The sequence below is a fragment of the Grammomys surdaster genome, unplaced genomic scaffold (assembly GCF_004785775.1).
Source record: "Grammomys surdaster isolate TR1022 unplaced genomic scaffold, NIH_TR_1.0 310, whole genome shotgun sequence".
In the NCBI taxonomy this organism is placed as follows: domain Eukaryota; kingdom Metazoa; phylum Chordata; class Mammalia; order Rodentia; family Muridae; genus Grammomys; species Grammomys surdaster.
This window is the reverse complement of record NW_021604729.1, coordinates 2,372,644-2,395,001: the sequence shown is the minus strand read 5'-3', so window position 1 is coordinate 2,395,001 and position 22,358 is coordinate 2,372,644. Positions and strand designations below refer to the sequence as shown.

Here is a 22,358-nt window from a genome sequence, read left to right as displayed (position 1 = left end):
CCCAAGCCCCGCCCACGAGCACAGACACGTCACTTCCAGGTGCGGATTTATTCTCGGAGGCGCAGCAGCCAGCCTCACAGAGGCAGGTACAGCGAGTAGTCTGAGAGCGCCCAGCGGCGGGCCGGGCGACCAGTGCGGCCGATCATGGGCAACTTTTGCACGTAGCGGGACGCGGGGCTGGGCCCATAGGGTGCAGGAAAAGCAGTCTGAAAGAGGCGCCCACGGCACCGCCGCCCGGCCTGACGCCCTGCGATTATAAAGCGGAAGTGAGGGGCGCCACGGGGCGCGAAGCGGCTCTTCTGGAAGACGTCTCGCGTTCCCACGCCGGGACCCTGCTGACGAGGAGCGCCCCGCGCCCTGTGTACACGGGGCAGCGGCCTGCTCTCCAAGGCGGCGTTGGCGGCGGCGAGGGTCCCACTGCACGGGCTTTCGTCACCCTGAGGGCTGACCACCGCGCTGGCAGTCAGCTGCGGCATTTTCCGCACGGAATCTGGGGCAGCCGCAGGCTCCTTCTTGTCTCCCGGCGGTCGTGGGGCAGTGGGAGCAGGCTGGCCAGTGCCAAAGCGGGTGGCCAAGCTGTCACCAAAGAAGGAGTATAGCTCACGGTAGATGTCTGCCAGGGTCAAGGAAGAAGGGTCCTCTGGTCCTGCACCCCCTGACGGCAGCAGGAGACCAGACCCAAAACCTGTTTCGGAGCTGCCCCCTGGGGGAGACTCTTGTAGGAGAAGGCTGTCCCAAGGCAGGTCCTCCGCAGGTCGGTACCCTCTCTGGCCTAGGCCACCGCGGTTGGGCTCTGCTGCCTGAGCTTTCATCTTTAGTAGTCGCTCTACGGCCACCTGTAAACAAAGAGCTAAGAGGAACCTGAGCCCAGGAGCCATCTCAAAGTAAATCTGCTAAGTTCCTGCAGGAAAGAGAAGCTGGGACTGGTAACTCACCAGAATAGCTCCATACACCTTGTGCCCATCTGCTTTGACCTGGGCATTAGATACGGAATAGTCATCCAGCACAGCCTGCAAGTTTGTCCAGTAAGTAGGCAGATGTGGGTAGAGGACTCGTTCCACTGCCTAGAACGTGAAGAAGGAATGCAGTTAAGCAACCTTGTTCCATATGCCTTCTTGAGTACCCTTTCCCACAAAAGATCCACACGATTTTTGACAGGGCTCAGTCCTCTATTTCCTTTATTTCCTTATTGAGATATCCCAATATCTCTGAGATCTACTGTATGTATAAGCTTTTGGTAAGCATAGGGATAAAAACATACAAACACAATATAAAAAAGCCCCATTACTAGCATTTACTATGAGTTAATGAGGCATAATTTTTGCAGACTGCTGGTAAATAAAATTAGCAAGGAAGTGGTGTTCTCATTTGAAAAGTTAGAGCTGAGTTCAGACCACACACATAAAAACAATACTGGGGAGCGCCGGGCGGTGGTGGCGCACGCCTTTAATCCTAGCACTTGGGAGGCAGAGGCAGGCGGATTTCTGAGTTCGAGGCCAGCCTGGTCTACAGAGTGAGTTCCAGGACAGCCCGGGCTATACAGAGAAACCCTGTCTCGAAAAACCAAAAAAAAAAAAAAAAACAATACTGGGAGCCCAGACTGGGCCTTGAATTCCCTTTCTTTAGCTCCCCAAACTCTGGGATTATAGGCAGTATACCCCACCACACATGACTTTGTACAGTTTTAAATTGTGTAATCATCTGGGGGCAAAGCATGTCTAAACAAAGACGATGACATTAGAGATGGGCTTTGACATATAAGGTAGACTTGAATCACTCATCCAGAGCATGAACATTTGAAAATGCTGACCAACTGTCAAACTCCTAGGAAAAATGTTGAAAGAAATAGGGATTACATTTTAAATAACTATGAAAGACACCAAAACATCCTGTCAAAATTTGCAGACATTAATATACACTCAGAAAAGCTATCTTACACCCATCCTCCAGACAAGGTGATTATTCCAGAGTCAATACCATGAGCCAATTCTCAAGCCTTCTTGCCCACCAATGCCAGACTTCCTCCAAGCTATGAGACAATCAAAGAGGAGTACAGGGTGACTGAGCTGGGGGAACCCAACAACTCAGCTGTTGTGAGAACCACCGTGATCAACATGCCCAGAGAGGTCTCTGTGCCTGACCATGTGGTCTAGTCCCTGTTCAAAGCACTCTTCTTCAATGCCTGCTGCCTGGGCTTCATTGCCTATACCTACTCTGTGAAGTCCAGGGTCAGAAAGATGGTGGGCAATGTGACTGGAGCCCAGGCCTACGCCTCCACTGCCAAGTGCCTGAACATCAGCTCCCTGGTCCTCAGCATCCTCATGGTCATTATCTGCATCATTGTTTTCTCTACCACCTCTGTGGTAGTCTTGCAGACCTTTTCACAAAGAGTGACACATTCTGTATTCTAGCTGCCCCGAGTTGCACGGTCCACATCTGGCCCTCCCCTTAGGCTGAGGCCTTGACCCTTTACCCTATGCGTGTGTAAATACTACCTTCACTTATCTGTCCACAGTGTATTCAATAAAGTGCACTTGGTGGAAAAAAAAGAAAGAAAAGCTATCCTAATCATATAACAGTAAATCAACTAGATATTGAGGTGCAGGTCTTTAACTCTAGCATTTACGAGCTTGATTCCAAATGTGAGGCCAGCCTGGGCTTCATTTTAAGTCTCTATTTTTGTTTTTAAAAAGTTAAGCATAGTGGCTCAAACCTTTAATCCCACCATTTGTGGGTAGGGGTGGGGGATGGGAAAGGTATCCCAGAGGAGGCAATTGAATCTCTTAAGTTCTTGAGGCTAGCCTGGTCCACAGAGCAAGTTCAGGTCAGCTAGAGCTACACAGACAGAGAAACTCTGTTTAGAAAACCAATAGTAAAGGGCTGGAGATAAAGACTCTGTGGTAAGAGCACTGGCTGCTCTTGCAGAGGACTTGGGTTCAATTCCCAGCAACTATGAAGCAGCTTACAACTGTCAGTTCTAAGGGACCAATGCCCTCACACAGACATATATGTAGGCAAAACACCAATACACATTAAAAAAAAAAAAGATCTTTTTAAAAAAAAAGCCTCTAATAAGATAAAACAACAAAAAAAGCATTTGAGGGGGGCCCAGCAAGATGGTTCACTGTGTAAATATACTCGCTGTACAAGCCTTGTGACCCGAGTTCAATGCCTTTGAACCCAGTAAAGTTAAGAGAAAACTCACTCTCCACGAATGTATTATGGCAAACATTCCTATGCACACACATCATGCACTTAATAACGATTTTGTTTCAAAAGGAGCTGAAATGTAGCTCAGTTGGTTGAGTGGTTGGCCAACATGCTCTAAGTGCTAGATTTGATCCCAACACTGCATAAACTGGATGTGATGGTTCATGCTTTTAACCCTAGCATGCCATCATTCAGGAGGTGGGAGGAGGTTCAAGGTCACCTTCAGCTACAGAGCAAGTCCAAGGCCAGCCTGGGATAAATCAGCACATAAAAGTCTAGTTTGATCCAACAGAAACCTATGTTTCTTTTTCTTGTTTTTGTTGTTTTTTTCCCAGACAGGAGTTTAACTACAAATTTGAGACCAGTCTAGGCTACATTCAAAGTCCTGGGTTTTTGTTTTTGCAAAGCCAGGCATGATGGCTCAAGTCTTTAATCCCAGCAGTGGAGATACAGGTCAGGGGCTGAAGAAGGTTTCTCTGTGTAACCCTGGCTGTCCTGGAATTCACTCTGTAGAACAGGCCAGCCTCAAACTCAGAGATCTGCCTGCTTCTGCTGGGATTAAAGGCATATGGCAAAAAGCTTTTTTGGGGGTGGAAGGGATTTTGTTTTTTAGTTTATCTCTTATTTTTAGATGCATTTTCTCATCCCTTCTTTTAAACTCTTCTCCTCACCCACCTTGTGGCTACCTACCCCTCTCCTGTTTAGCTCAAATGAGATGGCTTTTTCCCTTCTTTCCTTCAACTTCTACCTCTGGGCAGCTTCTTAGACTTACAGCTTGCCAGCCCTAAGATGTTTTCTTTTAAACTAAAACTGTCCCTGAGCTTAAGACACACACACCAACTACACGTCTGCACACCAACAAGGACCAATCCAAGAAGACACCACTATAGCAGCATCACAGCAAGAATTCTGGAAGAAACATAACAAAAGGGATGATGGTGTGGGAGGTGAGGGGCATGGTGCAGAGTACTGGCCAAGGTCAACAAGACCCCTTGACAGCCAGCACTGCAGAAATAAACTGTGTTGGTTCTCCTTAGGACAATTATGAAAGCACCCAAGACTGAGGACTTAAAAAAATGGAAATATGACACAGTCAAGATCACTTGATATATTTCCCCAAAACCTTTAAATATACATATATATATATGTATATGTATATTTAAGTTAAAATGAAACAAATAGAATTATTCCAAGTATCAAAGAGTGGCTCAGTGGATATAGTCATTTAACAGAATTAAGACACATTAATAGGCCAGGCAGTGGTGGCACATGCCTTTAATCCTAGCACTTGGGAGGCAGAGACAGGTAGATTTCTGAGTTCGAGGCCAGCCTAGTCTACAAAGTGAGTTCCAGGACAGCCAAGGCTATACAGAGAAACCCTGTCTCGAAAAACAAAACAAAAAAGACACATTAATAGTTTGATGATTTCTATGGATGCTAGGTTTCTATTTGCTATAAGATATACAACAGAAACTGATGCTATGTGGTGCCTAAAGCAGGAAGATCACAAACTGATGCAGGCCAGTAAGGGGTTAAAAACAAGCACTGTCTCAAATAAATGAAAACCCAAAGAGAAAAGGAGAGAGACAATGAAACTGAGGGTATTTCCTAACATGGTGCTATGAAATGGGCAGGAATTTTTTTTTTTAAAAAAAAAAAACAAGTTCTGAAGGGATAACACATTTACATATATAGACTGTCAAGGAAGGTATATAATAAACCTGGCCTAAGGCAAGGTCTCAACATGGCAGCATCAAACACATACCACTTTTACAATAAAATACACATGATATTTTTCTAACACTTTAGCCACTCTCAAAGATCTGTGAGAAAGCCAGAGTCCTCACCTTCCAGCCTAGAGCATGCAGTCCTACCACTGCCCCATAATGAGAACAGAGAGGCCGAACAGGGTCTGTCAGGACCTTCTGCAGGGAGAGCAGAATCTGCTGATAGAGGCCACTTACAAGGTCTCCATGAGTCCTGTGGGAGCAACAGTCAGGAATGAGAATGAAGCATCACACATAAGGAGTTGAGCATTTGTAGACCTCTCTGAGACAGGCTGCCAGGTGTGAATGACCCGGGATCCAAGGGACAAAAGACTAATATCTTGGTATATTTGTAACTGTACCATGGCACGCCGGCTAGGGGGCTCTAAGAGGTCCAAACTTAATATTTAATCTAAAAGCTCCCTACCACAACCCAATCAACTCTGTAAGCTATCCCGCCCTCTGTTCAGCTTGAACCCAGTGGCTACCAGAAGATGTGGCTGAGTAGAAGGGCAGCCCCATCTCGCAGAGTCCAGTGGTCATTCAAAGGGTTGATGGAGGCGGCCAGTGGCTCCAAGACACAGTAAAGCACGCTGCCCACCAGGGATCGGACATAGGGCCCCAAGCACAGGTGTGGGTTCCGTATCAGGCTCCGTGCTACCTGCAGTAGTCGGTGCAGCTGCTCCAGGTCGTGGCTTACAGATTTTACCTGTTGGTAGGAGTGGGTGGCTTAGGGAGACAGAGAGAGGAGCTTGCGATTCTGACAGCATCTGCTATAAGCCCTAAACAGAGAAGGGTCATCTTCACTAGAAAATTGGTCACTTACCCCACTGACCACATAAACAAAGTAAGGCAGGAGTGCTGCAATCTTGGAGTTTGTCTGCAGGTCCTGGAGAGCAACCTGAAAGGAACCACCTCAATAAAAGAAAAGCCACCACTCTGGAGACTGGTTTAGGACCCATGTGTTACCATGTTAAATATTCATGCCCTGATTCAGAAATCCCACTGGTTTTAACCTTAAGAAACCCAGACACAGATAAGAACAGTACCATCTGTTAAAAATTTTTAAAAAGTGAACACAAGGCTAGGTGTGGCACAGGAGGCAGGTGGAGGACCAGTCTAAAGAAAGCATGACCCTCTTTCCAAACGAAAAAAGGTGGGGACAGTGAGATTGTTCAGTTTGGTAAAAGTACATGTTGCACAAGGCCTTCACCCTAAGTTCAAATCTCAGAAGCCAGGTGAAAGTAGAAGAGAGCTACCAAGTGTTTCCTGGAGACAGGGTTTCTCTGTGTAACAGTCCCAGCTGTCCTGGAACTCAACTCTGTAGAACAGGCTGGCTTTGAACTCACGGAGATCTGCCTGCCCCTGCCTCCCAAGTGCTGGAACAAAAGGCATGTGCCACCACCATCACACTCAAAAGTGTTTTTTCTTACCTTCACACATGTGCCACAGCGTGTACAAGTGTGAGAGCAAATGTTTGGGTTTTGGGGTTTTTTGTTTTGTTTTTTTGAGATAGGATCTGATGTAGACTTTACTTACATAGCAGAGGACAGCCTTGAACTTCTCATCACCCTGCTTCCCGTTTCCTAAGTGCTAGGATTACTGATATTCGCCACCATGCCTAGTTAGTCAACATATTTTTAACTAAGAAAAAGCTGTAGGTTTGGCTTGGTGGCCAAGGCCTGTGAAGCACTTGAGAGGCTGAGACACAAAGACTGCTGCAAATCTGAGGCCAGCCTCAGCTACCATAGTGAGTTTCAGGCCTAAGGTTACACTGCAAGACTAAAACTAACCCTTGTCTCAAACAAAACCAAACCCAAGGAAAAAAAAAGGTAAGCTGTCAAGCCAGGTATCACTTATGCTTACATTAAAGTAATAGTAACGTGTAATAGGAACAGAGTGAGTGGGCAGAAGACTGTGTGCTTATAGTATAGGTAGCTCCATAATAACTATACACTGGTATTATTTTTATAAGCAGAAGACATTTTTTTACAGTAAAAACAAAACTTCATTCAGGGCTAGAAAGATGGCTCAGCAGTTAAGAGCATTAAGAGCAATTGCTGTTCTTACAGAGGAGCAGGGCTCAGTCCCCAGCTCTCACCTAACAGCTTACAACTGTCTGTAACTGCAGTTGTAGGGGACACACTCCCTCTTCTGACTTCCACCGGCACCGAACAGAGATGATGCAGTTACATGCATGTAGGCAAAACACTCATACACATCAAATAAAAAATAGGTAGTTCTTTAAAAAGCAGCTAGGCGTTGGTGGCATATTTCATTAATCCCTGAATTCAGGAGGAGGCAAAGGTAGGAGGATCTCTGTGAGTTCAAGGTCAGCCTGGTCTACAGAGCAATTTTTAGGACAACCAAAAAAACAAACAAACAAACAAAAAACCCATCTTGGCCGGGCGGTGGTGGCGCACGCCTTTGATCCCAGCACTTGGGAGACAGAGGCAGGTGGATTTCAGAGTTCGAGGCCAGCCTGGTCTACAGAGTGAGTTTCAAGACAGCCAGAGATACACAGAGAAACCCTGTCTCAAGAAACAAAACCAAAAACCAAAAACCAAAAACAAAAAGAAAAGAAAAAAGCAAACAGCGTGTGGTGCCCTTTAACCCTAGAGCTCCAGGGAAGGAGGCAAGCTGACCTCTTAGAGTTCATGGTCAGCTAAGCCTACATAGAGAGTTCCAGGCCAACCTACATAGAGAGACCCTGTCTCAAAAAACATAAACCAACCATAGAAACCCCCTCATCCATAAACTGCTATGACTTGGACCCTGCAGGCCCTCTAGAGAAGGATCTGAAAGTGAAGAGGGACTCAGCTTCCAGGCCTACAGCTGCTTGCTACAGGGGAGTAAGAAGCAAAGCAAGAACTAACTTTTTGTTTCCTTGGGTTTGTTGTCTACTGTGACAGGGTCTTACAAAGTAGCCCACAGCTCAGCCTCAACCCTGCAATCTTCTAGCCAGTGCTGGTATTAGAGGCCCAGGACACCATGCCTGCTTCTGAATGCTGGGACTCCAATCCCAGCTTTTGCACATGCTAATCAGTAATCAGTGCACTGGGTAGCCCACCAGCCAAGCTCTGGAGACAGAAATGGATGCTGACAATGTTTCTAGTTTTTTAAGCAAAATAGCAGCAGCTAGATATGTGAAGGTGGAGGCTCTAAACCATCCACAGAAAGGTAATCTGACTGAGGAAACCATAGTTCTCATCTGGCCATGGGCAGAAAAAAAGAGACCATGGGTGGTATCCAGGGGTTAAACAAATAACAGCAGCTACCAGCCCAGGAACTAAGTCTGCAGAACATGCCAGGCTGAGCACCTAGGGGCACCTGACCTGGACCACTATTTCTTCTCCTTTCCTTACCAAGTGCAGATAAATAAATGCCTCAATTGGTTTCAGATCAATGGACATCCAAAAAAAAAAAAAAGGAAATCCAAATGAAGGCACGGGAACACGATCATTAGAAGCACTTGCTGTGCTGCCCATTGCTCATGGAAGAAGGGTTTCTACTCTTCTTCTAGCATAAAGGAGTCAGGACTGGCACCGCAGGAGGCCACTCAGAGCACACACACCACTGGAGAACAGGTTTTACCACAGTAACTAGTTCACCTATGGAGGATAGGAACTAGGTAGCTGAAGATATCTCAAGATTTAAAACTGATTTTATGCCTAGTCAGGCTCACTCGTTCACCTTCATCAGCTGGGGGTCATCGCCCAGTACAGCCCGGGTCACTTGTTGGTAGTATTTGAGCAGGTCATCTGTCAGTGAAGACACTGCACTGGGCACTGTGAGGAGATAGGAAGGAAGATGGAGTCACAGATGGAAGACTAGCCTTCTGGAAGCTGCTGTCCTCCAACCAGAGCTACACCCACCCACAAGGAACCCATCCAAGCAGAACAAACCGACACATGCTCCAGCTGCACTCTCTCTGATCACGTAGGTCCCATGGGTCACAGCTCTACCGACTCCCACCCACCCTCTCCCCCTGATTCCTTCTCAGCTCCCAAGCTCACAGTGGACAAGCCTCAGGCTCTCTGAAACTCGGCTCAGTATATCCTGGAAAATTTTCGGGGAGAGGCAGGTGGGTTTCTGAGTTCAAGGCTAGCCTGGTCTACAGAGTGAGTTTCAGGACAGCCAGAGCTACACAGAGAAACCCTGTCTTGAAAAACCAAAAAGAAGCCGGGCGGTGGTGGCGCACGCCTTTAATTCCAGCACTTGGGAGGCAGAGGCAGGCGGATTTCTGAGTTCGAGAGTTTGAGGCTAGCCTGGTCTACCAAGTGAGTTCCAGGACAGCCAGGGCTACACAGAGAAACCCTGTCTCGAAAAACCAAAAAAAAAAAAAAAAAAAAAAAAACCAAAAAAAAAAAAAAAGAAACTTCTCGGGGACCTCAGCATGCAACCCAGACTTCTGTCTTGACCTCCAACATAATGAATGGTAACGAGTCAGGATTCTACCTGTAACCATAAGCCTTCTGGACAAGGACCTTTGTCCCTTTAGAACACAGCAGGGACCCATACATGCTTGTAAGATGCAGAGCAAAAGGCACACAGAGGCCCCTCACTCCTATAGAGCTCTTCCAGACAGCCCATTCTCTACACTGCCTTACCTGATCCCTGAGGTGCCAGGTTTCCTTTGCCATCCAGATAGGAGACATGAACTAGAATCAAATGATGTAGATGAATGTTAGTTGGGATTTACCCCTCCACACTCTGCCCTATATGAAAGCTGGCCCACGAGCACCACCCAGACCATCCAATTTCTGTCCGAACCCTGAGAAGGACCCTAGCAGCCACCTCTGACAGCTGTCTCTGCACAGCCCTTGGGGATGTTGGTGGCCAGTGCCAGCTCCACCAGGTTCACTTCTCGATCCTCTGGAAAGTAGAGTTCACCCTCCCTTGCGGGGCGCAAGGGCAATGCCTCCTGGGACCCATAGCCACACACAGCCTGAGGAGAAAGAAATGACAAGCAGGGTGAATTCAGAACAAGAGCCAGGATGTGGCTCTCCTGATTGGGGCAGGAAGCCTGTGCTAAAGGGTAGTCCAGACATCCCCAGAACCGAGAGATGCCTAGGGAGCAGAGCTATCTGTGACTCACTGGGTCAAGGTTATATGATGTCTTTCCTCACATAACTCTAAGGGTTCTATGCTCACTGCTAAGGTGCCAGTGTCTCCCGTCCACACACAAACAATTCTCAAAACATACTACCTTCCTCCCTCAACTTCTCACCCCAGAGCTATACAAAGACAGGTTAACATCCCCATGTTTCTTCAGGCTGTCTCCCCTTACCTAGCATGTCTTTTTATTTCTTCAAGCTCATTTTCCTCAGCACTTTTTAAGGCCTGGCTCAAGCTCTGCCTATTTTTTTGAAGCCTTCCCCCACCTCCAGGAACCCATGGGCCTTTGCACTCTTTGGGTCCAATGCCTGGCCTGCTGCATTGTGTTTCTCCCTATGTCTCACCACACTGCCAGCCCTGATCTGAACGGGAGAGGTGGTTTCACATCCCCTGGGACCTCTCTGGCCATACTCCACTGACCTCCACACTGCTCCACCTGAGAGCTCTGTTGAAGTCCTCCACCGTCAGCTTCCTTCTCTTGGTGTGTTTCATGAACTGAGAGCTATTCTGGGAGGAGAGGAATGGAATCCAGAATCAGGGGGCAGGGAGCAAATGTGGGAACCCACAAGAGAAACGGGCTAGATTGAAAAGACAAAGAGAACCCTACAGCAGCAATCAGAAAGCCTGCATTTCCAGCTCAGCTTTTGTACACAATTCGCAGGTCATGACCCCACTGTGTGCCTCAGTGTCTCATGTGCAGAGTGTCACTATCCATCTATTCTGCCTAGGCAGCAGGACACTGTGAGAAAGTGTCATGAGAAAATGCCCAGCAAATGTTCTTTTCTATTCACCTCACCAGCTAGAAAGAAGCTCTTTAAAAGGCACACGCGTAGACTGTCTTCTGACCTCAAAGCACAAGGTACCTGACATATATTTGCTGAGCATGTCAGTGTGGGAAGAGGTAACAGGGAAGACTATAGGGGGAAGGAGTGAGGGGAACTGAGAGCAGCACACCTGGGTGGCCTCTCGGAGACGGTAACACACATCTTCAGCGAGTAAAGCGGCCACCTCGTCACTCAGCTCCAGCCCTGTGCTCTCTGCCATGAGCCGGACTGACTCCCGAGGGATCTCCACAAATCTCCTCTCTTCTCTTTCTGACATGGCCCCGGTGGAGCTGCAAGTGGGAAAGAAGGTTGAAAAGCTGCTCAGTAGCTCTGAAATTCCTCCAAGGGCGAGGAAGGCAAGAGAATTTCAACCATGCCTGCTTTTCTTGTTTTATAAGCCACAAAGCAGGAGCCCCGAGGCTCAGCTCAGCCCAGGTCCAAAATGACCCACCCAGGAATGCTCCCAGGATCCCAGGAAGGGTTCATCATTCTTTATCTCCAAAACCAATGTGCAACCCACACAGCCTTCATAGCCATCCTCCCAGTGATTCCTGTTGCTTTTGTAATAAAGAAAGATACTGGCCCATGCTGGGAAGGCTATGCATGTGCCTTTCCAGCATCTGTCTACAAAACCTTACTGTTTCTTCTCTTGTGTTCTAGACTTCCACCCATGGCCACCTTTATCTCCTTATTTCAGGCCATTCTGTTTCTTCTGCCCCTTCTTTGTTCTCTCCAAATCTCTTTGACTCAGTGACCTATCACCTACTCCCTCCTCCTTCAGATCCCTGTTTCAATATCAGGGAGATCTTCCCAGATTGTATACCTGTCTTTGTCCTTTGTCTTCAGTTATGAGGCAGGAGGATAAATAATAGTTCAAAGTCCACCTGAACTATGAAGTGAGTTCAAGGTTACCTAACAATTCAGACTATCTCAAAATAAAATCTAAAAAGAAGGCTGGAGCTGGGCAGTGGTGGCACACACCTTTAATCCCAGCACTGAGGATGTAAAAGCTGGTGGGTCTCTGAGTTCAGCCTAGTCTATAGAATAAGTTCCAGGGCAGTCTGGGATGCACAGAGAAACCCGTCTGAAGACACAGCTCTGTGGCAGAGAGCTTTCCTAGCACGTATGACACCTGAGGTTCCAATAATCTGTAACTACACAACACAGGTCATTACAATCAACCCCATCCTTTTTAAAGTGGTGCCAGGGGATCAGCATGAGGTTCCACAGTAAACTGTAAGCTGCACAACAGCAAAGACCCCAGTCTGTAGGCTCTGTAGGCTCACCTTTGCATCCCAGGCCTCCAGCAAGGTCAGCACATACTATGCCCTCATTAACACTTGCTGGAAAAAAAAAAAAAAAAGGATAGTAGTTCTTTGTTTTCCAGTCCTAGAACTTAGTCCCTAGACTAGGCTGACCTCCAACTCACAAGAGATCTTTCTGCCTCTGCCCCACCCTACCCCTGAGTGTAAAATTAAGGACATGGGTCAGTACTTCTGACCATGAGTAGCTTTTCCTTTTTTTTTTTTTTTAAGATTTATTCACTTTTATATGCACTGGTGTTTTGTCTGCATGTATTTGTCTGTGTGAGGGTGCTAGGTCCCTGGAACTGGAGTTACAGACAGTTGTGATCACCCATGAGGGTGCTGAGAATTTAACCTGGGTCCTCCGGAAGAGTAGCCAACTGTTCAGCCATCTCTCCAGCCCAGTTATTTTTCTAAACATGCCCGTGGCTTCCAGCTAGCAACATTCTATATGACCTCATCCTATCCTCACTAACAATGAGATATACAACTGTATACATTTGTCCATTTCACAAAACCAAGGAAGTCTTAGCTCAGAGAGGTTACCTGAATTCTCCAAGACCAAACACTAAGCACTGGGTAATTAGACTGCAGGGTCTCAAACCACTGTAATTTAACTCAGGATAATAGATTCATCAGCAGTAGGCTTGTTTGAACTAGGCCTGGCTTTGTAGCCCAAAGATTTGAACTCCCACCACTAGACTCACTACTGGATGAGTACGCTTCAGTTTCCCCATCTGTAAAATGGAAGCATTCGGTGTTGAACAAGTGGAAAGCCAGAAGGGAGTTTCTCTATTAGGTTTCCGTTGAGACCTCACAAAATCCGGTCTGTGACCAAGGTCTCTTACTCCTTAGTCTCCTGTCCGGCACACCCTCACTTCCAAGTCCTCCAGACTAGGAGGCGTGGGAACCGACCTCCAAGAGCTTCTAGGTTGCGCATCCTCCCACCAACCTTCCTCCATCCCAGATCCAGAGGGCGTGGGGTCGAGTAGGGAGGTCAGGGGTTACAGAACTTGTGTCACGTGCTCGGTGAAGGGGGCGGACCCCGCGGGCTCCGAGGCTGGTGAGCAGCCCACCGCGGGAGGCGATCCCTGGGTCCGAGCAAGACCTGCTCACCTGCAGACTCCGGCGTTGGGAGGGTGCCTGCCCGGGGAGGCGGCGGCTGCTTCCACTCACCGGCTCACGGTAATTCCCTCTCTCGGCGCCCAGGCTCCGCCCTCCATACGCGAAGCCAATCAGTGGCCGTCTACTGAGTTTTCCGCCCACCAAAAAGGCGTTCCACCTCAAGATTGGTCAGTGTGAATGTGCGGTAAAGGCACCAAGGCGTCGTTGGTCACGTGAGTGGTGCCTCTTAAAGCAACAGCTCTTGTTGGTTAGCTAACAGGTGTGTGTTCCTTGGTTTACACTAAATTAGAAGTCAGCCCGTAAAACAAGCTGGCCTTGGACTCATAGGACTTCCTCTGCTTCCAGAGTGCTGGGATCGAAGGCGTGTGCTACACACCGCTTTCCACTTTCTGATCTTAAAAAAAAGTTTAATTCTTTGTGTGTGTGCATGTACTTGCAAATAAGAGGACAACTTTGAGGAGTTAATGCTCTGGTTCCACCGTGTAGGCACCAACAATGGAACTCAGGTGGTCCGGCTTCAGCAACAAGCTCCTTTACTTGGTCTTCGCCATTTCACCTGTCCTGTGTAAAGCTGGATACAGCTCACTTGGTAACATGCTTGTCTAGTACTTGCAGGACATGAACTAGCCAGCACTTGGGGGATGAAAGTGGGAGGATCAGAAGTTCAATATTATCCTTGGCTACATATCAAGTTTAAGGCTAACCTGGGATATAGGAAACCCTAAGAAAGTAAAATTTATTTACTGTGGTTTAGGTGTTCAAACCCACAGCTTTGCATCTGATAGATAAATGTTCTACCACTGAGCTACGTCCCAGGTGCTCTTTATACTTTATTTTTATTTTATATACACTGGTTGTATTAGGGTTCTCTAGAGTCACAGAACTTATGGGCAGTCTCTATATAGAAAGGGAATTTGTTGATGACTTATAGTCTGTAGTCCAACTCCCCAACAATGGTCAGCAACAGCTGTGAATGGAAGTCCAAGGATCTAGCGGTTGTTCAGTCCCACAAGGCAACCAGCTGAAGAAGAGAAAAATCTTCCTTCTTCCAGTGTTCTTGTAGGTCTTCAGCAGAAGTGGCCCAGATTAAAGGTCTGTACCACCACACCGATTTGGGACTTGCTTTGTCCCAGATGACCTTGAACTCATAGAGATTCCCCTTGCCTTAGTCTCCTGGGTTTCATAGCCACCATGACTCAACATCTCCATGCCTGCTGGGCAGTGGTGGCTCACGCCTTTAATCCCAGCACTTGGGAAGCAGAGGCAGGCAGATTTCTGAGTTAGAGGCCAGCCTGGTCTACAGAGTGAGTTCCAGGACAGCAAGGACTACACAGAGAAACCCTATCTCAAAAAACAAGATCTCCATGCAAAGGCCTAGGTCAGAAACCTGTATCTCCCAGCCTCAAGATCAGGATCACAGGTGAGCCTTCCAATTCTGGATTGCAGTTCATTCCAGATATAGTCAAGTTGACAACAGGAATAGCCACTACACTGCTGCGACACTGGTGTTTTGACTGTATGTGTGAGGATATAGAATTCCCTGAAACAGGAGTACAGTTGTGAGCTGCTTGTGGGGGCCAGGAATTGAACGCTGATCTTCTGAAAGATCAGTACGTGCTCTTAATCTCTGAGCCATCTCTCCAGCATCTAAAGAATAATTTTAATTTAAAACTTTTAAGGATTTGTTTTATATGTATGTTTTGCTGCATGCATATCTGTGCACTATACATGTGCCTGGTGCTCAAAGAAGTCAGAAGAGGGCATTGGATCCCCTGAGACTGGTGCTCTGCAAGAGCAGGTACTCTTTACCTCCTGAGCCATCTCTCCAGCCCCAAGATTTATTTACTATTATTTTTTATTTGTAGGTATGTATGTGTGCACATGAGCACAGACTGTGCTCAAGGAAGCCAGAGTAGCTGGATCCCCTGGAGACAGGTGGTTATGAGGGTAATTGAACTCAGGTCCTGTTAAGAGCAACAGGAGCTCTTAACCACTGAGCTTTCTCTCCAGTCCTTATTTTTTAATTCCAGAAAGGAGCTTCCTGCATGAGAACATGGCCATATACATTCACCCTCTTTCTTTGAGGTTTTGATACTGCTGCTGGTGGTGCCACTTGGAAAAGAAAAACTTCTAGGACTGAGCTTAAAAAAAAGAAAAGAAAAAAGAAAAAAGCCAGATGGATGGAACTGGGGTTGCCATGGCAACACCACTTGCGGATACTGACCCTGCTGAGTCTCTCCCAGTTATATTGACATTTGGTGTGGTTTCCATGCTTGAACACTGAAGTATCTGTCCACCTATGAAAGAGGCCGTTCCCAGAGGTCTTAATTTATCAGCTCAGTCAGTAGCATTTGGGCTGCTCACATTGATGTGTCTGGTCAACTATTGGCCACTTGGAGGCAGGGGAGGATGGATAAAGGCCCAGACCTGGCCAGGTACTATCAAATCTAGTAAAGCTGTATATAATCTGTCTGGGGTTTATTTACTCTCAACTGGGGCAGAGGCAGGTGCTCAGGAAGGCAGTAATGAGATCGACATTACCACAGTAAAAATAAGTGGCTTCTGTGGATGCCATCTGGGATGGATCACTGTGCTGAGCCACTCCACCCACAGAACAAAGCTACCATATCATATCATTAAAGTGGCCTGAGCTCAGGGGTAAGGCCCCTACTGCCTCTGAGCAGAACCAGGTAACCTTAGCAAGTCCTACCTATACTTTATCTTAAGGCACTCTGTTACATACAAAGAATTCTAGTCTTTAATAAACAGACTTACACTTTCAGAGGTTTGATCCCTAATTGCACATGCCTAAGACAGATGGCCAGTCTCAAGGACAGGCATCCCACACTGAAAGTCCTCAGCAATATGTCATGTCACCTAGGCAACTGAATAAGAGCTCACACAGGTGTCCAACCTGATCAAACCTAAGAAATTTCCACTTCACCCTGTAAAGAGCTTATCTTCCCTCCCTTTCTCTCCAATTAGCATTGGGGCCACACTGTAGCAGATGGAGTCATAACTTTCAGACTTCCTTACTGCTGACTTTAAAAGATCAAAGCCAGGCACGACAGCAAAGGCTGAGGTCAAAAGGCAGAAGCCAGAAAAATCTCTGTGATTCCCAGGCCCACCTAGCAGCACACAGTGAGACCCTGTCTAACAAATGTAGGGGGGAGGTAGTAACCTGAACCTACAATCTTATCAAAATCTCAATTAACAACATTTTGTTTTTGTTTTTTGAGGCAGAATCTCACTATGTGGAGTGGGCTTACACCCAGTTCCAACTAAGAACATTTTAAATACAAAATCCAACACAAAGGCTGATGAGAACCAACAGAACCCTTGTCCAGGAGTGGGGATAAGACAAAGGGAATAAAACCATAGTAGAATCCATTTCTTTCTTTCTTTTCTTTCTTTTTTTCTTTTTTTTTGAGCCAAAAAAAAAATTATTCATTTCTTGCATTTGAAGTACTCCTTGATGACATAAACCCGAGATTCTTTGCCATAGTTCTTAACCAGTACACAACTGCAACCAACTGCTTTATGTGGCTTCCCTCTCAGTTGATCTTACATAGGCCTACCCATTCCCCCAGTTTCTTATTGTCAAGTATAATTAGGTTGATTTGGTGCTTGACACAAAGCACCTCCCACCAGCTTGATACACACAAGCTCATCGCAGTTGGATGCAAGCACAGAGACGGGCCTGATGCTTGTCTAAGGCTTTGGCAGTTTCGTGTTTGCCACGTGCTAGGCCATTATAAGTAAGGGCTGTCTTTAGCACCTCTTATAGAGCAGTATTGACGTCCATGACACCTCCAGCAGCAGTGCCTTTCTCGGATTGCCCTGAAGGCCACTCTGCATGACTCCCTATCACTCGGCAGCAGCGGGAGTGGGAAAGCAAGTCAGTTTCTTCCTCTGTGTTCCAGTCTCCATTCTGGATGCTTCAGCTTCAGCCTTTCACTTATTTACCTTTTAACATTGTGGTTATTCTTTTTTTTGGTTAAACAATCACCTGTTACAGATTCTCTTCACTGAATGCAAAATGAGGAAAGACTTATCACTTAAATAGTGGAAATTACATGCCACAAAATCAATGGCCAGCAAGGTACAGTCCCAGGAAGTAAGAAGTTGAGTCTACACTCAACACTATAAAAAAACACTGTAAAAAAACCACTATTTTTGGTTTAACCAAAAATAACCACTGCCCAGCCCATTGTGGTTATTCTTGCTGAGGCAAGGTCTCTGTTATTACTATTTATTATGGAGGCAGGGTCTCTGATGTTATTTATTATCGAAGAGGGTATCACAGTGTAGCTCTGGCTGTCCAAGAACTTATCCAATTGTTTCTACCTCTCTATAGCTAAGCTGGAAGACATATGTGATTCACTTCAGCAAGCAGCATCGGCTTTTTAAGAGTTTCTGAAATTCAACACAATTAACACTGGAGACATATCATGTAAGATGTAATCCTTGAGCAACTGACCACATGGCCCTTAAAAAACAAAACAGGAATGCTGGCACAAACCTGCAATCTTTACACTTGGAAGGTGGATCCTGAAGGAGCCGGAATTCAAAGTCAGCCTAGAATACACAGTAATTGAAGGCTAGCACAGGTTCTATGAGAACCTATCTCAAAAGCAAACAATAACAATGATAATAAAGTTCTTGTTCCAGCTGGGTGGTGATGACACACACCTTTAATCTCAGCACTCAGGAGGGAGAGGCAGGTTTATCTCTGGATTCAAGGCCAGCCTAGTCTAGAATTGGGGTTCCAGAACAGCCAGGGCTATTCAAACCCTGTCTCAAAAACAAAACAAAAAACAAAACCAGAGGCTCTGAGTTCAAGGCCAGCCTGGTCTACAGAGTGAGTTCCAGGACAGCCAGGGACTACACAGAGAAACCCTGTCTCGAAAAACCAAAAAAGCTCTTGATACGTTGATCCCTTGTCTGCAGCTTCTCTCTGTCCCCTCTCCCCTCCCCCTTCCATTTCCCCTCTCTCCACATGGTCATGGCCGTCCTCTACTCCTCTACTTCTTTGCGCTCTCTCTTTCTCTCTCTCTCTGCCTCTGCTACCCTCCTGGCTCCCCTCCCCATGCCCTGAATAAACTCTATTCTCTGCTAAAAAAAAAATAAAAAAATAAAAATAAAATAAAAATAAAAGAAGAGACCAGCATCATTGAGATGAAAGAAATGTTTTCTGAAAGCACAGAACTGTGCTCCAGAACAGCCTGTGTTCCAGAGATAGCCAAGGTTGTACCTCATGCTGTGGCTGGACTTGGTAATGTGTAAGAGTCACCCAGGTAGTACTGGTTTTGGAGGCATGACAGGGTCGTAAGAGCAGCTGCAGCTCAACGCTGTGAGAGGCCAAGGAAGGCCATTGGTGAAGGTGCAGCCTCATTTGCAACTGATGGCCCAGGACCGAAGGAGTCATGCAAAGGAGTTGAGGCTTGACACCATGAAGAGAGCCTATGAGAGGGTATTAGTGAAGCCTAGTTGCAGCGGAAGACACCAGTGTTTTGGAGATGCCAGTACCATGGGATGATCACCAAGAACAGCAGCAGCAGTGGAGTACAGGCAGCTGGAGCCTAGAAGACAAACTGTGTGTGCTACAATGGGCAGGGCTGGAGAAGTGACCCAAGCCCTTGGAGGAGCCCAGAAGATTGTGAGTGGATCCCAGATATTGGAAAGTTCGAGTTTGATTCTGCTTTTGTTTGTGACTATGCCCCAATATTTTTCCCTCTTGAAGTAAGAAAGTATTTTAGTGCAGCCCACAATTAAGAGACTTTGAACTGTAAAGATTTTGAATTTTTTAAAAAAGATATATTTCAAAGGGATTGAAATTTTAATATGTAAAGACTGTGGGACTTTTAAAGTTATTTAGATCTTGAGAATAAAGAAGAAAGTAAGGGTTAAGACTTAATAGTGATGTGCTTGTGTGTCAGGTTGACAAGGGGTCAATTATACTGGCTGGTTTTGTATGTCAAGTTGACACAGCAGAAGATATCACAAAGAAAGGAGCCTCCCTTGAGGAAATGCCTCCATGAGATCCAGCTGTAAGGCATTTTCTCAATTAGTGATCATGGGTGGGAGGGCCCATTGTGGGTGGTACGATCCCTGGGCTGGTAGTCTTGGGTTCTATAAGAACCAAGCTGAGCAAGTCAGGGGAAGCAAGCCAGTAAGTAACATCCCTCCATGACCTCTGCATCAGCTCCTGCTTCCTGACCTGCTTCCAGTCCTGACTTCCTTTGGTGATGAACAGCAATGTGGAAGTGTAAGCTGAATAAACCCTTTCCTCCCCAACTTGCTTCTTGTTCATGATGTTTTGTGCAGGAATAAAAACCCTAACTAAGACAATGACTCACAACCATCTGTAATGGGATCTCCTGCCCATTCTGGTGTGTCTGAAGACAGCTACCGTGTACTCATACATAAAATAAATACATCTTTTAAAACAAAAAAATAAATAAATTATTAAGTTATATGCAGTGTTCTGCCTGCATATATGCATTCGTGCCAGAAGACAGCACCAAACCTCATTATAGATGGTTGTGAGCCACCATGTGGTTGCTGGGACTTGAACTCTGGAAGAGCAGTCAGTGCTCTTAACCTCTGAAACATCGCTCCAGCCCAATTTAAAAAAAAAAAAAAAAAAAAAAAACCCAAAACAAAACTAAAATAAATAAACAGCTTTAATTCCTACCCAGGGAGGACATTATTTTCATGAGACCCAAGGACAACGTGTTTATGGCTAGAACACAGAATAAAGTCTGAGCTCACAGTTTAACTGGAAGAAGCAGCCGAAGTGTTCTGGGGACACTTCCTTGCCTCCCTAACAGTATCCAGATTGAACCTCTTGTAGGAAAGTCAAGTTGGTGCTGAACTCAAGATGGAAAGTCACACTTTCTAAATCAGGACCAAACAAAGCTGGAGGCTCCCTCACTCAGCTCACAAGTCCTGTGAAATCAGGAAAAACACATCAGTTAAACTGACACTGAGGCCGGGCGGTGGTGGCGCACGCCTGTAATCCCAGCACTTGGGAGGCAGAGGCAGGCGGATTTCTGAATTTGAGCCCAGCCTACAGAGTGAGTTCCAGGACAGCCAGGGCAACCCAGACAGAGAAACCCTGTCTTGAAAAACCAAAAAAAAAAAAAAAAAAAAAAAACTGACACTGAGTTCCCAGGCAGCCAAAAGTCAAAGATTTGACTAAGGACAGGTATCCTGGACTTCCAGGAGAACAGAATAAGAACTTATGTCTCTGACTGGGACATTAAATCCTATAGCCACCCCCCCCTCACCTCCCCCTGCCAGCAAATCTCTTCTTCAGAGAATAGTCCCAGCACCCATGTCAGGCACTCACCCAAGTAATCGTCCATCAGAGAGCCAATAGCAAACTGCGGGAGGAAAGAAAGGAAGGTGAGAGGAGGCCACACCCTGATTCCAAGCCTTCTGTCATCCATTCCCTCCTCATGGAAAAAGAGCATAGAAATCCCCAACAACTGCAAGAGATCAACAGTTCTTGGGCCAGTAACACAGTGCAGATGGTGAAAGAGCTTGCTACACAACCCTGCTGACCTGACCTCCACCCCCAAAATCCACAGCAGCATGAGAGAACCTGAAAGCTGTCTAAATGTCACACTGTGGCGAGTGTGTTTGCCCAACACATATCCATATAAGTAATACAATTTTACAAAATACTAAAATAGTGATGTTCTAAAAAAAGAAAAGCAAAATCCACACAGCTCTCAACTGCAAATGATACTGGCCTATTTATAATCCTACTACTTAGGAGGCTGAGGCAGAAGGTTCCAGAGTTCCAGGCCAGTCTGGGCTACAGGCAAGACAAGAAGTCAAGCAAGAAACTTACAATGTCATTCTTGTCCACACGTGTCCCTACAATCTTCAAGCGTATCTCATCGTCCTGCTGAATCACAATGTCCTGTGGAGAGAACAGTGCAGTCAAGCAGACTCACCATCATCCCTCCCACCAACTGCTCCTCACTCGCTCACCTCATCCATGGTCTTATAACAAGGAGGGTTTGAATTTGGGTCAAACTCCATCTCTGAAGGGATGGACTAGAAGGAAAGTGATACAAAGGTTAGCACTTCAACAGCTGCATCAACAGATGATCGTCATGGACCGGTTTCTGTCTCTTCCTTGGCTCCACCCAGCATGCCCAGACTTACGTGTCGAGAGATGAAGCAAGACATGGGCCCAATCTCTGTGAAAAGTCCGACCTGGAAAGGAGACAAGTGATCCATGAGTGACCCTGCTTTGAAGCACCTTTCTCTGATTTCTGAACACATTATTCATGTTTTGTAACCGTCTAAATTGTAGCATCCGTTTTTGTTTCTCTCTCTGTAATCTTTCATTTCTTCACATTTTTATTCTTATTTTTGCATGTGAGAGTATTCTGCCCTCAGGTGTGTCTATGCACCATACACATGCAGTGCCCATGGAAGCCAGAATTGGGTATTGGGATCCTACAGAATTAGGAGTTACAGAAGTTTGTGAAGCCACTACGTAGGTGCTGGGAGTCAAACCCAGGTCTCATCGTGCCAGCAGGTGCTCTAAACCACTGATCTATAATCCTTAGCTTTTAACTTTAAGACAGGGTATCACTAAATTATACTACATAACCTTACATTTCCTTTATATAGCCCAGGCAGGCCTTGAACTTGTGATCCCTGTCATCCTCCTCCGTAGAGACGTTTACAGGCTTATATTACTAAGCCTGGATTTTACAAGGATGCTGGGGATCAGAACTCAGGTCCTGATGCTTGCACAAGAACCACTTTACCCACCAAACAATATCCCAGATCCTCACTCTATAGCCCATAGCAGCTTAAAACTTCCATCAGTCCTATTCCAGCTCCCCAAGTGCTAGGAATCACAGGCCTAAAACACCACACCAGGCCCTCTCTCCCGATCACAGGCCTGAAACAGCACACCAGGCCCTCTCTCCCGACCACAGGCCTAAAACACCACACCAGGCCCTCTCTCCCGATCACAGGCC

At 46.4% G+C, this 22,358-nt stretch overlaps 2 protein-coding genes and 1 pseudogene across 4 annotated transcripts in view; all 3 read right to left on the bottom strand.

The window, feature by feature from the left end:
* Window positions 1–33: 33 nt before the first annotated feature.
* On the bottom strand, window positions 34–13,446 carry Taf6l (TATA-box binding protein associated factor 6 like). 3 transcript variants are annotated; one of them, XM_028777423.1, is made up of 12 exons: window positions 13,339–13,446; window positions 12,205–12,261; window positions 11,049–11,208; window positions 10,515–10,601; window positions 9,774–9,924; window positions 9,587–9,637; window positions 8,670–8,764; window positions 5,803–5,877; window positions 5,465–5,685; window positions 5,058–5,190; window positions 936–1,064; window positions 34–836 (listed from the first exon to the last, which is right to left on the bottom strand). In XM_028777423.1, the coding sequence occupies exons 2-12, from the start codon at window positions 12,210–12,212 to the stop codon at window positions 75–77; spliced, it is 1,872 nt and encodes a 623-aa protein (XP_028633256.1). In that variant the 5' UTR covers window positions 12,213–12,261; window positions 13,339–13,446; the 3' UTR covers window positions 34–74. The 3 variants fall into 3 exon arrangements, with proteins under 3 accessions (XP_028633256.1, XP_028633257.1, XP_028633258.1); XM_028777424.1 differs by lacking the exon at window positions 13,339–13,446 and adding an exon at window positions 13,138–13,186; XM_028777425.1 differs by lacking the exon at window positions 12,205–12,261 and having other exon boundaries at window positions 13,339–13,422.
* A 3,348-nt stretch (window positions 13,447–16,794) lies between these two features.
* On the bottom strand, window positions 16,795–17,323 carry LOC114629473 (annotated as a pseudogene).
* Window positions 17,324–20,015: 2,692 nt separating this feature from the next.
* Polr2g (RNA polymerase II subunit G) overlaps window positions 20,016–22,358 on the bottom strand; it is a 5,025-nt gene continuing 2,682 nt past the window's right edge. The window contains exons 4-8 of the mRNA XM_028777509.1: window positions 21,529–21,579; window positions 21,352–21,417; window positions 21,209–21,280; window positions 20,702–20,735; window positions 20,016–20,298 (exon numbers count right to left, since the gene is read on the bottom strand). Of these exons, the coding sequence (XP_028633342.1) occupies window positions 20,285–20,298; window positions 20,702–20,735; window positions 21,209–21,280; window positions 21,352–21,417; window positions 21,529–21,579 (237 nt within the window). The 3' untranslated portion in view covers window positions 20,016–20,284. The remainder of the gene's footprint in view (window positions 20,299–20,701; window positions 20,736–21,208; window positions 21,281–21,351; window positions 21,418–21,528; window positions 21,580–22,358) is intronic.